Below are 12,222 nucleotides of genomic sequence, written 5' to 3'. Positions count from 1 at the left end.
GACTCATTGATCTTAGATAGGTCAACTGGCTGGCACAACATCGTTCTATGTTCCATGTCCTCAACGGTGAGGAGACTTGTGCCCCTGATGGCTGAGTCCATAACCTTCTGAAGACTCTTACAGTACTCTGCACTGCAACCTCTATACCACGGTGAAGCTACAGCTGAGGGTCTGCAGCGGTTCAAGATCACCACCTTCTCAAGGGCAACTAGGGACGGGCAATAAATGCTGGCTTAGCTGGCGACACCCGCATGCTGCAAGTGAATAAATAAAAAGCAGCCAGTCAATCTGCTTTGGGGGATCAGAGGAAGAGAGGATCAGTAACTTCAAATTCCTTGGCACTATCATTTTGGAGTTTCTATCCAACCTCCAGCACGTAAGTGCAATAACGAAGAAAGCATGGCAGCGCTTCCACTTCCTTAGAAATTTGCGAAGATTCGACACATCATCCTAATCTTTGACAAACTTCTATAGATATGTGGTGGAGGGTATATTGACTGGCTGCCTCACAGCCTGGTATGGAAACACCGAAGTCCTTGAATAGAAAATCCTAGAAAAAGTAATGGATACAGCCCAGTCCATCACAGGTAAAGTGCTCTGCACCATTGACCATATCCATAAGGAAAACAACCTCCATCATTAAGGAGCCAGATCATGCTCTATTCTTGCCACTGCCATCAGGGAAAAAGTACATGAGCATTAGGTCCCTCACCACCAGGTTCAGGAACAGTTATTACCCTTCAACCATCAGGTTCGTGATCCAGTGTGGACAACTTCACTCACCTCAACACTGAACTGATTCCTCACTTTCAAGGACTGTCCAACTCATGTTCTCAATATTTATTAATTTATTACTTTTCTTTCCTTCTTACACAATGTGCCCTCTTTTGCACTTTGGTTGTGTGCAGTTTTTCATTGATTCTGTTGTGTTTCTTTGTATTTACCGTGAATGTCCGTAAAAAAATGAATCTCAGGGTAATATATGAGGACATATATGTACTTAGTACAGGTAACGGGGTGGAAATCTGTATCTAACAAAGGAGGTGTAGGGTACTCCTTCCCTCAGTTAGCCTCCATGTCACCCTCAGGCGAGGTGTAGCACCCGCTTAGCTCCCCACCCACCCCCCTCCCCGATCAGGGTCACATGAAGCCAGGGGAGCAGGTGGTGGATGGTCGTATGAGCAGCTGGTGCATATCATAAGTCCTGGTTATGTGACCATTGACACCAAGTAGACAATCTCTTAAGAGTATTGATAATGGCTGGGGTCACCTGTCTTGCAAAGACACTGCCCAGAAGAAGGCAATGGCAAACTACTTCTGTAGAAAAATTGGCAAGGGCAATCTCGGTCGTGGAAAGACCATGATCGCCCACATCATATGACACGGCACATAATGATGATAATGACGATGATAAGTACTTGGAAGAACGCTCTCCACTGTAAATCTGTAGAAATTGTTAGAGTTTATTTAATTGTTTGCATTTAATTCCGAGCATTTTATCAACAGTAAGAACTTTGTGGTGCAGCTTTTGGTGACGTACAATGACATAAAAAGCTTGGAACTGAAAGGTATTTGTTGATTGTTGTATTCTTCATTTCTTATGCAGAAGCAGAACTAGAATCACCATTTACACAGAAGAGACTTAGATCGAGTGGACAGCCAGCACCTTTATCCCACAGCAGAAATGGCTAAAGTGAAATGGCATAATCTTAAGGTGACCTGGAGGAAAGTACCTATACACTTCTATCCCCTCAGGAAGGCCTTAAAACTCTCCGCTTCTTTCTAGACAACAGACCCAACCAGTTCCCCTCCACCACTACCCTCCTCCGTTTGGCAGAACTGGTCCTCACCCACAACAATTTCGATTTCAGCTCATTCCACTTTCTGCAAATCCAAGGTGTGACATGAGCACCCGTATGTCTGCATCTCAGCTATGCCTGCCCGTTTTGTTGGTTATGTAGAACAGTCTATGTTCCAAGTCTTCCCTGGCAAAGCTGCCCAACTCTTCCTGCACTACTTTTATGACTGCATCAGTGATGAGCTAATGAATTTCATCAACTTTGCTTCCAACTTCCATTCTGCCCTCAAATTTACTTGGTCCATTTCTGACACCTCTCTCCTCTTCTGATCCTACCACTAAACACATCCCTCCACTCTCCGATCCTAGCACGAAACACATCCCACCACTCTCCCATCCTACCACTAAACACATCCCCCCACTCTCCGATCCTACCACGAAACACATCCCACCACTCTCCCATCCTATCACTAAACACATCCCCCCACTCTCCGATCCTACCACTAAACACATACCCCCACTCTCCGATCCTACCACGAAACACATCCCCCCACTCTCCCAATCTACCACTAAACACATTCCCCCACTCTCCCATCCTACCACTAAACACATCCCACCCCCCCACTCTCCCATCCTACCACTAAATACATCCTACCGCCCCCACTCTCCCATCCTACCACTAAACACATCCCACCCCCCCCACTCTCCGATCCTACCACTAAACACATCCCACCCCCCGACTCTCCCATCCTACCACTAAACACATTCCCCCACTCTCCGATCCTACCACTAAACACATACCCCCACTCTCCCAACCTACTACTAAACACATTCCTCCTCCACTCTCCGATCCTACAACTAAACACATCCCCATTCTCCCATCCTACCACTAAACACATTCCCCCACTCTCCCATCCTACCACTAAACACATCCCACCCCCCCCACTCTCCGATCCTACCACTAAACACATCCCCATTCTCCCATCCTACCACTAAACACATCCCCCCACTCTCCGATCCTACCAATAAACACATTCCCCCACTCTCCGATCCTACCAATAAACACATTCCCCCACTCTCCGATCCTACCACTAAACACATCCCCATTCTCCCACTAAACACATCCCCCCACTCTCCAATCCTACCCCTAAACACATTCCTCCTCCACTCTCCCATCATACCACTAAACACATTCCCCCACTCTCCGATCCTACCACTAAACATATCCCACCCCCCCACTCTCCGATTCTACCACTAAACACATCCCCCCACTCTCCCATCCTACCACTAAACACATTCCTCCTCCACTCTCCGATCCTACAACTAAACACATCCCCATTCTCCCATCCTACCACTAAACACATCCCCCCACTCTCCGATCCTACCACTAAACGCATTCCCCTGCACTATCCGATCCTACCACTAAACACATCCCACCACCCCCACTCTCCGATCCTACCACTAAACACATCCCACCACCCCCACTCTCCGATCCTACCACTAAACACATCCCCCCACTCTCCGATCCTACCACTAAACACATCCTCCCACTCTCCCATCCTACCACTAAACACATTCCCCCACTCTCCAATCCTACCACTAAACACACTCCCCCACTCTCCCATCCTACCACTAAACACATTCCCCCACTCTCCGATCCTACCACGAAACACATCCCCCCACTCTCCTAACCTACCACTAAACACATCCCTCTTCCACTCTCCGATCCTACAACTAAACACATCCCCATTCTCCCATCCTACCACTAAACACATTCCCCCACTCTCCCATCCTACCACTAAACACATCCTACCACCCCCACTCTCCGATCCTACCACTAAACACATCTCACCCCCCCCACTCTCCGATCCTACCACTAAACACATTCCCCTGCACTATCCGATCCTACCACTAAACACATCCCCCCACTCTCCCATCCTACCACTAAACACATCTCACCCACTCTCCCATCCTACCACTAAACACATTTCCCCCCACTCTCCGATCCTACCACTAAACACATTCCCCCCCACTCTCCCATCCTACCACTAAACACATTCCCCCCCACTCTCCCATCCTACCACTAAACACATTCCCCCCCACTCTCCTATCCTACCACTAAACACATCCCCCCACTCTCCAATTCTCCCACTAAGCACATCCTCCCACTCTCCGATCCTACCACTAAACACATTCCCCCACTCTCTAATCCTACCACTAAACACATCCCCCCACTCTCCCATCCTACCACTAAACACATCCCCCCACTCTCCCATCCTACCACTAAACACATTCCCCCACTCTCCGATCCTACCACTAAACACATCCCCCCACTCTCCCAACCTACCACTAAACACATTCCCCCACTCTCCCATCCTACCACTAAACACATTCCCCCACTCTCCGATCCTACCACTAAACACATCCCCCCACTCTCCAATCCTACCACGAAACACATCCCCCCACTCTCCCAATCTACCACTAAACACATTCCCCCACTCTCCCATCCTACCACTAAACACATCCCACCCCCCCACTCTCCCATCCTACCACTAAATACATCCTACCGCCCCCACTCTCCCATCCTACCACTAAACACATCCCACCCCCCCCACTCTCCGATCCTACCACTAAACACATCCCACCCCCCGACTCTCCCATCCTACCACTAAACACATTCCCCCACTCTCCGATCCTACCACTAAACACATACCCCCACTCTCCCAACCTACTACTAAACACATTCCTCCTCCACTCTCCGATCCTACAACTAAACACATCCCCATTCTCCCATCCTACCACTAAACACATTCCCCCACTCTCCCATCCTACCACTAAACACATCCCACCCCCCCCACTCTCCGATCCTACCACTAAACACATCCCCATTCTCCCATCCTACCACTAAACACATCCCCCCACTCTCCGATCCTACCAATAAACACATTCCCCCACTCTCCGATCCTACCAATAAACACATTCCCCCACTCTCCGATCCTACCACTAAACACATCCCCATTCTCCCACTAAACACATCCCCCCACTCTCCAATCCTACCCCTAAACACATTCCTCCTCCACTCTCCCATCATACCACTAAACACATTCCCCCACTCTCCGATCCTACCACTAAACATATCCCACCCCCCCACTCTCCGATTCTACCACTAAACACATCCCCCCACTCTCCCATCCTACCACTAAACACATTCCTCCTCCACTCTCCGATCCTACAACTAAACACATCCCCATTCTCCCATCCTACCACTAAACACATCCCCCCACTCTCCGATCCTACCACTAAACGCATTCCCCTGCACTATCCGATCCTACCACTAAACACATCCCACCACCCCCACTCTCCGATCCTACCACTAAACACATCCCACCACCCCCACTCTCCGATCCTACCACTAAACACATCCCCCCACTCTCCGATCCTACCACTAAACACATCCTCCCACTCTCCCATCCTACCACTAAACACATTCCCCCACTCTCCAATCCTACCACTAAACACACTCCCCCACTCTCCCATCCTACCACTAAACACATTCCCCCACTCTCCGATCCTACCACGAAACACATCCCCCCACTCTCCTAACCTACCACTAAACACATCCCTCTTCCACTCTCCGATCCTACAACTAAACACATCCCCATTCTCCCATCCTACCACTAAACACATTCCCCCACTCTCCCATCCTACCACTAAACACATCCTACCACCCCCACTCTCCGATCCTACCACTAAACACATACCCCCACTCTCCCAACCTACTACTAAACACATTCCTCCTCCACTCTCCGATCCTACAACTAAACACATCCCCATTCTCCCATCCTACCACTAAACACATTCCCCCACTCTCCCATCCTACCACTAAACACATCCCACCCCCCCCACTCTCCGATCCTACCACTAAACACATCCCCATTCTCCCATCCTACCACTAAACACATCCCCCCACTCTCCGATCCTACCAATAAACACATTCCCCCACTCTCCGATCCTACCAATAAACACATTCCCCCACTCTCCGATCCTACCACTAAACACATCCCCATTCTCCCACTAAACACATCCCCCCACTCTCCAATCCTACCCCTAAACACATTCCTCCTCCACTCTCCCATCATACCACTAAACACATTCCCCCACTCTCCGATCCTACCACTAAACATATCCCACCCCCCCACTCTCCGATTCTACCACTAAACACATCCCCCCACTCTCCCATCCTACCACTAAACACATTCCTCCTCCACTCTCCGATCCTACAACTAAACACATCCCCATTCTCCCATCCTACCACTAAACACATCCCCCCACTCTCCGATCCTACCACTAAACGCATTCCCCTGCACTATCCGATCCTACCACTAAACACATCCCACCACCCCCACTCTCCGATCCTACCACTAAACACATCCCACCACCCCCACTCTCCGATCCTACCACTAAACACATCCCCCCACTCTCCGATCCTACCACTAAACACATCCTCCCACTCTCCCATCCTACCACTAAACACATTCCCCCACTCTCCAATCCTACCACTAAACACACTCCCCCACTCTCCCATCCTACCACTAAACACATTCCCCCACTCTCCGATCCTACCACGAAACACATCCCCCCACTCTCCTAACCTACCACTAAACACATCCCTCTTCCACTCTCCGATCCTACAACTAAACACATCCCCATTCTCCCATCCTACCACTAAACACATTCCCCCACTCTCCCATCCTACCACTAAACACATCCTACCACCCCCACTCTCCGATCCTACCACTAAACACATCTCACCCCCCCCACTCTCCGATCCTACCACTAAACACATTCCCCTGCACTATCCGATCCTACCACTAAACACATCCCCCCACTCTCCCATCCTACCACTAAACACATCTCACCCACTCTCCCATCCTACCACTAAACACATTTCCCCCCACTCTCCGATCCTACCACTAAACACATTCCCCCCCACTCTCCCATCCTACCACTAAACACATTCCCCCCCACTCTCCCATCCTACCACTAAACACATTCCCCCCCACTCTCCTATCCTACCACTAAACACATCCCCCCACTCTCCAATTCTCCCACTAAGCACATCCTCCCACTCTCCGATCCTACCACTAAACACATTCCCCCACTCTCTAATCCTACCACTAAACACATCCCCCCACTCTCCCATCCTACCACTAAACACATCCCCCCACTCTCCCATCCTACCACTAAACACATTCCCCCACTCTCCGATCCTACCACTAAACACATCCCCCCACTCTCCCAACCTACCACTAAACACATTCCCCCACTCTCCCATCCTACCACTAAACACATTCCCCCACTCTCCGATCCTACCACTAAACACATCCCCCCACTCTCCAATCCTACCACGAAACACATCTCCCCACTCTCCCAACCTACCACTAAACACATTCCTCCTCCACTCTCCGATCCTACAACTAAACACATCCCCATTCTCCCATCCTACCACTAAACACATCCCACCCCCCCACTCTCCAATCCTACCCCTAAACACATCCCAACTCCCCCCACTCTCCGATCCTACCACTAAACACATCCCACCCCCCCACTCTCCGATCCTACAACTAAACACATCCCCATTCTCCCATCCTACCACTAAACACATCCCACCCCCCCACTCTCCAATCCTACCCCTAAACACATCCCAACTCCCCCCACTCTCCGATCCTACCACTAAACACATCCCACCCCCCCACTCTCCGATCCTACCACTAAACACATCCCCATTCTCCCATCCTACCACTAAACACATCCCCCCACTCTCCCATCCTACCACTAAACACATTCCTATTCTCCTATCCTACCACTAAACACATCCCCCCACTCTCCAATTCTCCCACTAAGCACATCCTCCCACTCTCCGTTTTCTGCAGGGATCGCTCCCTTGTCCATTTATCCCTCCCCACTAACCTGCCCCCTGACACTTATCCCTGCAAGGGGCACAAGTGCTACACTTGCCTATTCACCACCTCTCTCAGCTCCATTCAGGTCTGTTTGGGCGTTTTTGGGGTTAGGACACATGGCGAATATTGACTTCAGCGACCAACCTTCAGGTCCGAATATGCATTGAATATGCATTGAAATTTAAAATGCAGCTCAGAACAGTAAAATGCAGACCAGACAGACCAGGAAAAAGGCACTTAACTAGTTGTCTATATATGCATGAATCCCGTGAACATCCCATTGCACTGATATGACAGTAATTAACACTTATTGTGGGTGTGATGGTGGGAAGATCTAGACATTAGAAGCTGTTACATATAACTCAAAGGAAGCATTGTAAAGATAGTTAACCATCTTAATTCCACTCCCCATTCCTATTCCAACATGTTGGTCCATGGCCTCCTCTACTCCGCGACGAAGCCACTCTCAGGTCAGAGAAGCAATACCTCATATTGCATTTGGGTAGCCTCCAACCTGATGGCACGAATATCGATTTCTCTAACAAGATATTTTCTCTCCCTCTCCACCTTTTCACTTTTTCCACTGCTCATTCTGGCTCCCCTCTTAACCCTTCTCCTCTGCATCCTCTCCAAAACTTCCACTTCCTTACTATAAAGAGCTGACCAGAACTGAGTTCAATATCCCAAGGGTGGTCTAACCAGGGTTTATAGAGCTGCAACATTATGTGGCAGTTCTTGGAATCACATCCCCGATTAATGAAGATCAACAGTCCATATGCATTCTTAACCACCGTATCAACTTGCACAGAGTGGAAATGGACATGGAAATCCTGATAGAACTCATCAAAAATGACGCTAACACTATTTTAATGATTTTTAAAAACCATTCAAGAGACTTCCATGTTGTTGAGAATGTGTTACTACATCACAATATGCGTGCTGGCTATTGAAACAGTTATTATTTTACATGGATATCTTGAACACGTCAAAACAAACCAGTGATTTGAGAGAAATCTTACCAATTTCAACGTAACGATTGGGCAAGTCTCTTAAGTCAGTTGGATCACGCTCCTTCACGACACATACCTGAAAAGAGAAACAAGGTATTTTTTAAATTAAAATTCTACTCCTGATAAGAGGGTGTTACTTGTTGCAGCTCTGTCCATGGGTCTATGTTTCAAACAAATTGCTCACTTCTAAGTCACATGGAAGTCCATTTGGAACTTTAAACAGATGCACAAGTGCACAATAATGGCTTTATGTCACATTCTAAGGGATATACTCATGTTGATAATCATACCAATAAGATTCATTAGCAGAAACCCTTTGAAAAATATTACAAGATTTAAGATTGAAGTTTACTCATCGTGTGTACTTTGAAATATACAGTGAAATGTGTTGTTTGTGTTAACAACCAACACACTCGATGGCCGCAAGTGTCGCCATAAGTTCCAGTGCCAACATAGCATACCCACAATGCTCTGCAGGACAGCACAGAACACAACAAAAGAGAACACAAGTTACAAGACAACAAGAGCAAAACAAGCCCTGTTCCTCCCTCGCACCCACACACATACATAGTCGTCTAACCCCCAGGTCAGGCTGTCTTCTTTGGCCTCCAACAGACTCGGATTTGGATGAGGACTTGCAAACTTGCAGGCATCAGGCCTTCAGCTACCCCAGTAGACTCGCAGAGCTCCAGTAGACTAGGAACTCCAGCCAATAGACCTTGACTTCCAGACTTCTGATTTGACCCTTGGCCTCGATCCTCGGCATCAACTCCAGAACCCGCCGATCATGATCACTAAACAGCAGGCCTCGAACTCCGGTCTCACCGATTCGCAAACGCTCCAGAACCAGCTGACAGGTCACTGACTCTGTTGGGCCACCGACCCTCATCCACACTGATCTGCCGACCTGATATAAAGGCTAGGTCTGTGGAGGTCCCACGTTCACATCGCTGGCCTTCACACCTTAAAACTCCAACTTGCCCTCTAATTTCTCCACTAATCTGTACGAACTGAACAATTAATTTGGATTGCATCATTCTCTAATAAGTAACCTATTAAATTATTAAACTTACACATACTCTGGAGCCACTTTATTAGGTACACCGGCTCATTAATGCAAATATCTAATCAGCCAATCATGTGGCAGCAGCTCAATGCATAAAAGCATGCTGACATGGTCAAGAGGTTCGGTTGTTGTTCAGACCAAACATCAGAATGGGGAAGAAATGTGATCTAAGTGACTTTGACCATGGAATGGTTGTTGGTGCCAGACAGGATGGTTTGAGTATCTCAGAAACCGCTGATCCTCTGGGACTTTTCACACACAACAGTCTCTAGAGCTTACAGAGAATGGTGCGAAAAACGAAAAACATCCAGTTGGCAGCAATTCTGTGGGCAAAAGCCCCTTGTTAATGAGACAGGTCAGAGGAGAATGGCCAGACTGGTTCAAGCTGACAGGAAGGCATCAGTAACTCAAATATCCACGCATTACAACAGTGGTGTAGTGGAAAAGAACATCTCTGAGCACACAACATGTTGAAAATTGAAATGGATGGGCTACAACAGCAGAAGACCACGGATATATACACTCTGTGGTCATTTCGTTCAGTATCTCCTGAACCTAATGAAGTTGCCATTGAGTGTATATTCCCATAACAAACAATATCATTAGTAAAGAGAGTAGATTCGAACATTGTCCCGTGCTTCTCTCAACTGGGTACGAGCAGGTACTCAGAGAGGAACAGCAAAAGACGTTTTCCCACGATGATAGATAGATAGATATACTTTATTGATCCCAAGGGAAATTGGGTTTCATTACAGCCACACCAACCAAGAATAGAGCATAAATATAGCAATACAAAAACCACAAACAATCAAACAACAAAATGCAAACTATGCCAGATGAAAATAGGTCCAGGACCAGCCTATTGGCTCCGGGTGTCTGACCCTCCACGGGAGGAGCTGCAAATTTCGATGGCCACAGGCAGGAACGACCTCCCGTGACGCTCAGTATTGTATCTCGGTGGAATATGGCCGGAGTCCAACAGCAAAAAGTTCAATATCCAGTCTACAAACACGTTCCTTGATTGTAATATGACCCGGATTGCACCATCCGTTGTTAACCAGACCAGTAAGCCCCCAACTCCTTTACGCTTACCGCTCTCAGTGCACTTCCGGTCAGCCCGAACGGTCTGGAAGCCGTCCATGGAAAAGTTTTGATCGGGTATGTCCTCGTGCAGCCCCGTTCCAGTATAACACATAACACTGCACTCCCGAAATGTTCTCTGACGCCTGGCTAGCACCGTGAACTCGTCCATTTTATTACCCACCGAACTCCTCTTCTCCATAAGATAACACTAAAACCTCCGTATTCAAAGGCTAGCAACGTGGGCAACGGACGAAGGAAATCCAGAGTCTACTCCGTGTTCGCAGGCCATCTAGGATCAGATTCCCGTGCGAGCAGGTGGCACAAGAGCCAGCGAATCGGTGCGCCTGAAGTTTGAGCCTGGAGTTCAGGGTACTGTCACTGGCTAGTCCGGGAGTCGTTAGCACAGATCTGAACCAGAGGGTAGATCAGAAGTTGAAGTCTGATGGGCAAAGCCTGGAGGCTGGAGGCCTGGTCTGGAGTTGGAGAACTGTCTGTGTGTATGGGTTTCTGGCTGTGTGGGAGGAAAAGGGTTTGTTTTGCTGTTGTTGTTTTGTTGCTTGTTGTGTTCTGTGTTGTTCTACCGATGGCGTGCTGTGCTGACGCTGGATGCGTGGTGACATTATGGGCTGTCCCCAGCACATCCTCGGGTGTGCTGATTGTTAACGCATTCCGCTGTAGGTTTCAATGTACAACGATAACTAAATCATATTCTGAATCAGAAATACATTAACCATCATTCAACTCAAAGCTATTAAAACATTAGATCAAAATTACGATTGCTACCTGAACTGATCCATCTTGATAATTCAGGATGAAAGGAAACCCTTCAAAAAATTGTCTTTGAAGTTAAGTAGAACGTACCTTAACAGATGTTGCCCAACCTATAATGAGCGTTAGGTTGTCCTTCCAGCACAGGCTGCAGAGATACATATCCGGCCGAAAGTCTGTGTTGTCCCGAGCAATATTTGTGATTCGTTGCTTTGAGCTGGCATCGTATATCTTGACTCCCTAAAAAATGGATTGAGTATGGTAAGTAGAATTTGACAAATTTAATGTGATTTTCCATTAAAGGAGGAGATGGTTCTTGTCGGAATGGAAGAAGGACGTCACCATAATCTTGACATCCCATGGCCTTAATTTTTCAAGGATAAAGATGATAGATCAATGCCTAGTTTTCTAAAATACTTCTTAGAAAACATGGTATTTCTAATAAAGAAACGTGTTTAGGACCAGTAATCCGCATAGTTAATAGCTTCTATCTAAGAAAAGTAAGTTTCCAAAATGTCCTTAGTTATTGATAAA

The 12,222-nt window shown here is 47.7% G+C and overlaps 1 protein-coding gene across 3 annotated transcripts in view; it reads right to left on the bottom strand.

Annotated features, from left to right (window-relative positions):
• The window catches only part of vps41 (VPS41 subunit of HOPS complex), a 237,190-nt gene that overhangs the window by 97,442 nt on the left and 127,526 nt on the right, over window positions 1–12,222 (bottom strand). For all 3 annotated transcript variants that reach the window (XM_063042399.1, XM_063042407.1, XM_063042410.1), the window contains 2 exons: window positions 11,782–11,928; window positions 8,781–8,847 (listed from right to left, as the gene is read on the bottom strand). In XM_063042399.1, the coding sequence (XP_062898469.1) occupies window positions 8,781–8,847; window positions 11,782–11,928 (214 nt within the window). The remainder of the gene's footprint in view (window positions 1–8,780; window positions 8,848–11,781; window positions 11,929–12,222) is intronic.

This window comes from Mobula hypostoma, chromosome 1 (assembly GCF_963921235.1).
Source record: "Mobula hypostoma chromosome 1, sMobHyp1.1, whole genome shotgun sequence".
In the NCBI taxonomy this organism is placed as follows: Eukaryota; Metazoa; Chordata; class Chondrichthyes; order Myliobatiformes; family Myliobatidae; genus Mobula; species Mobula hypostoma.
The sequence above is the reverse complement of the archived record's forward strand: the minus strand, read 5'-3'. Positions and strand labels throughout refer to the sequence as shown.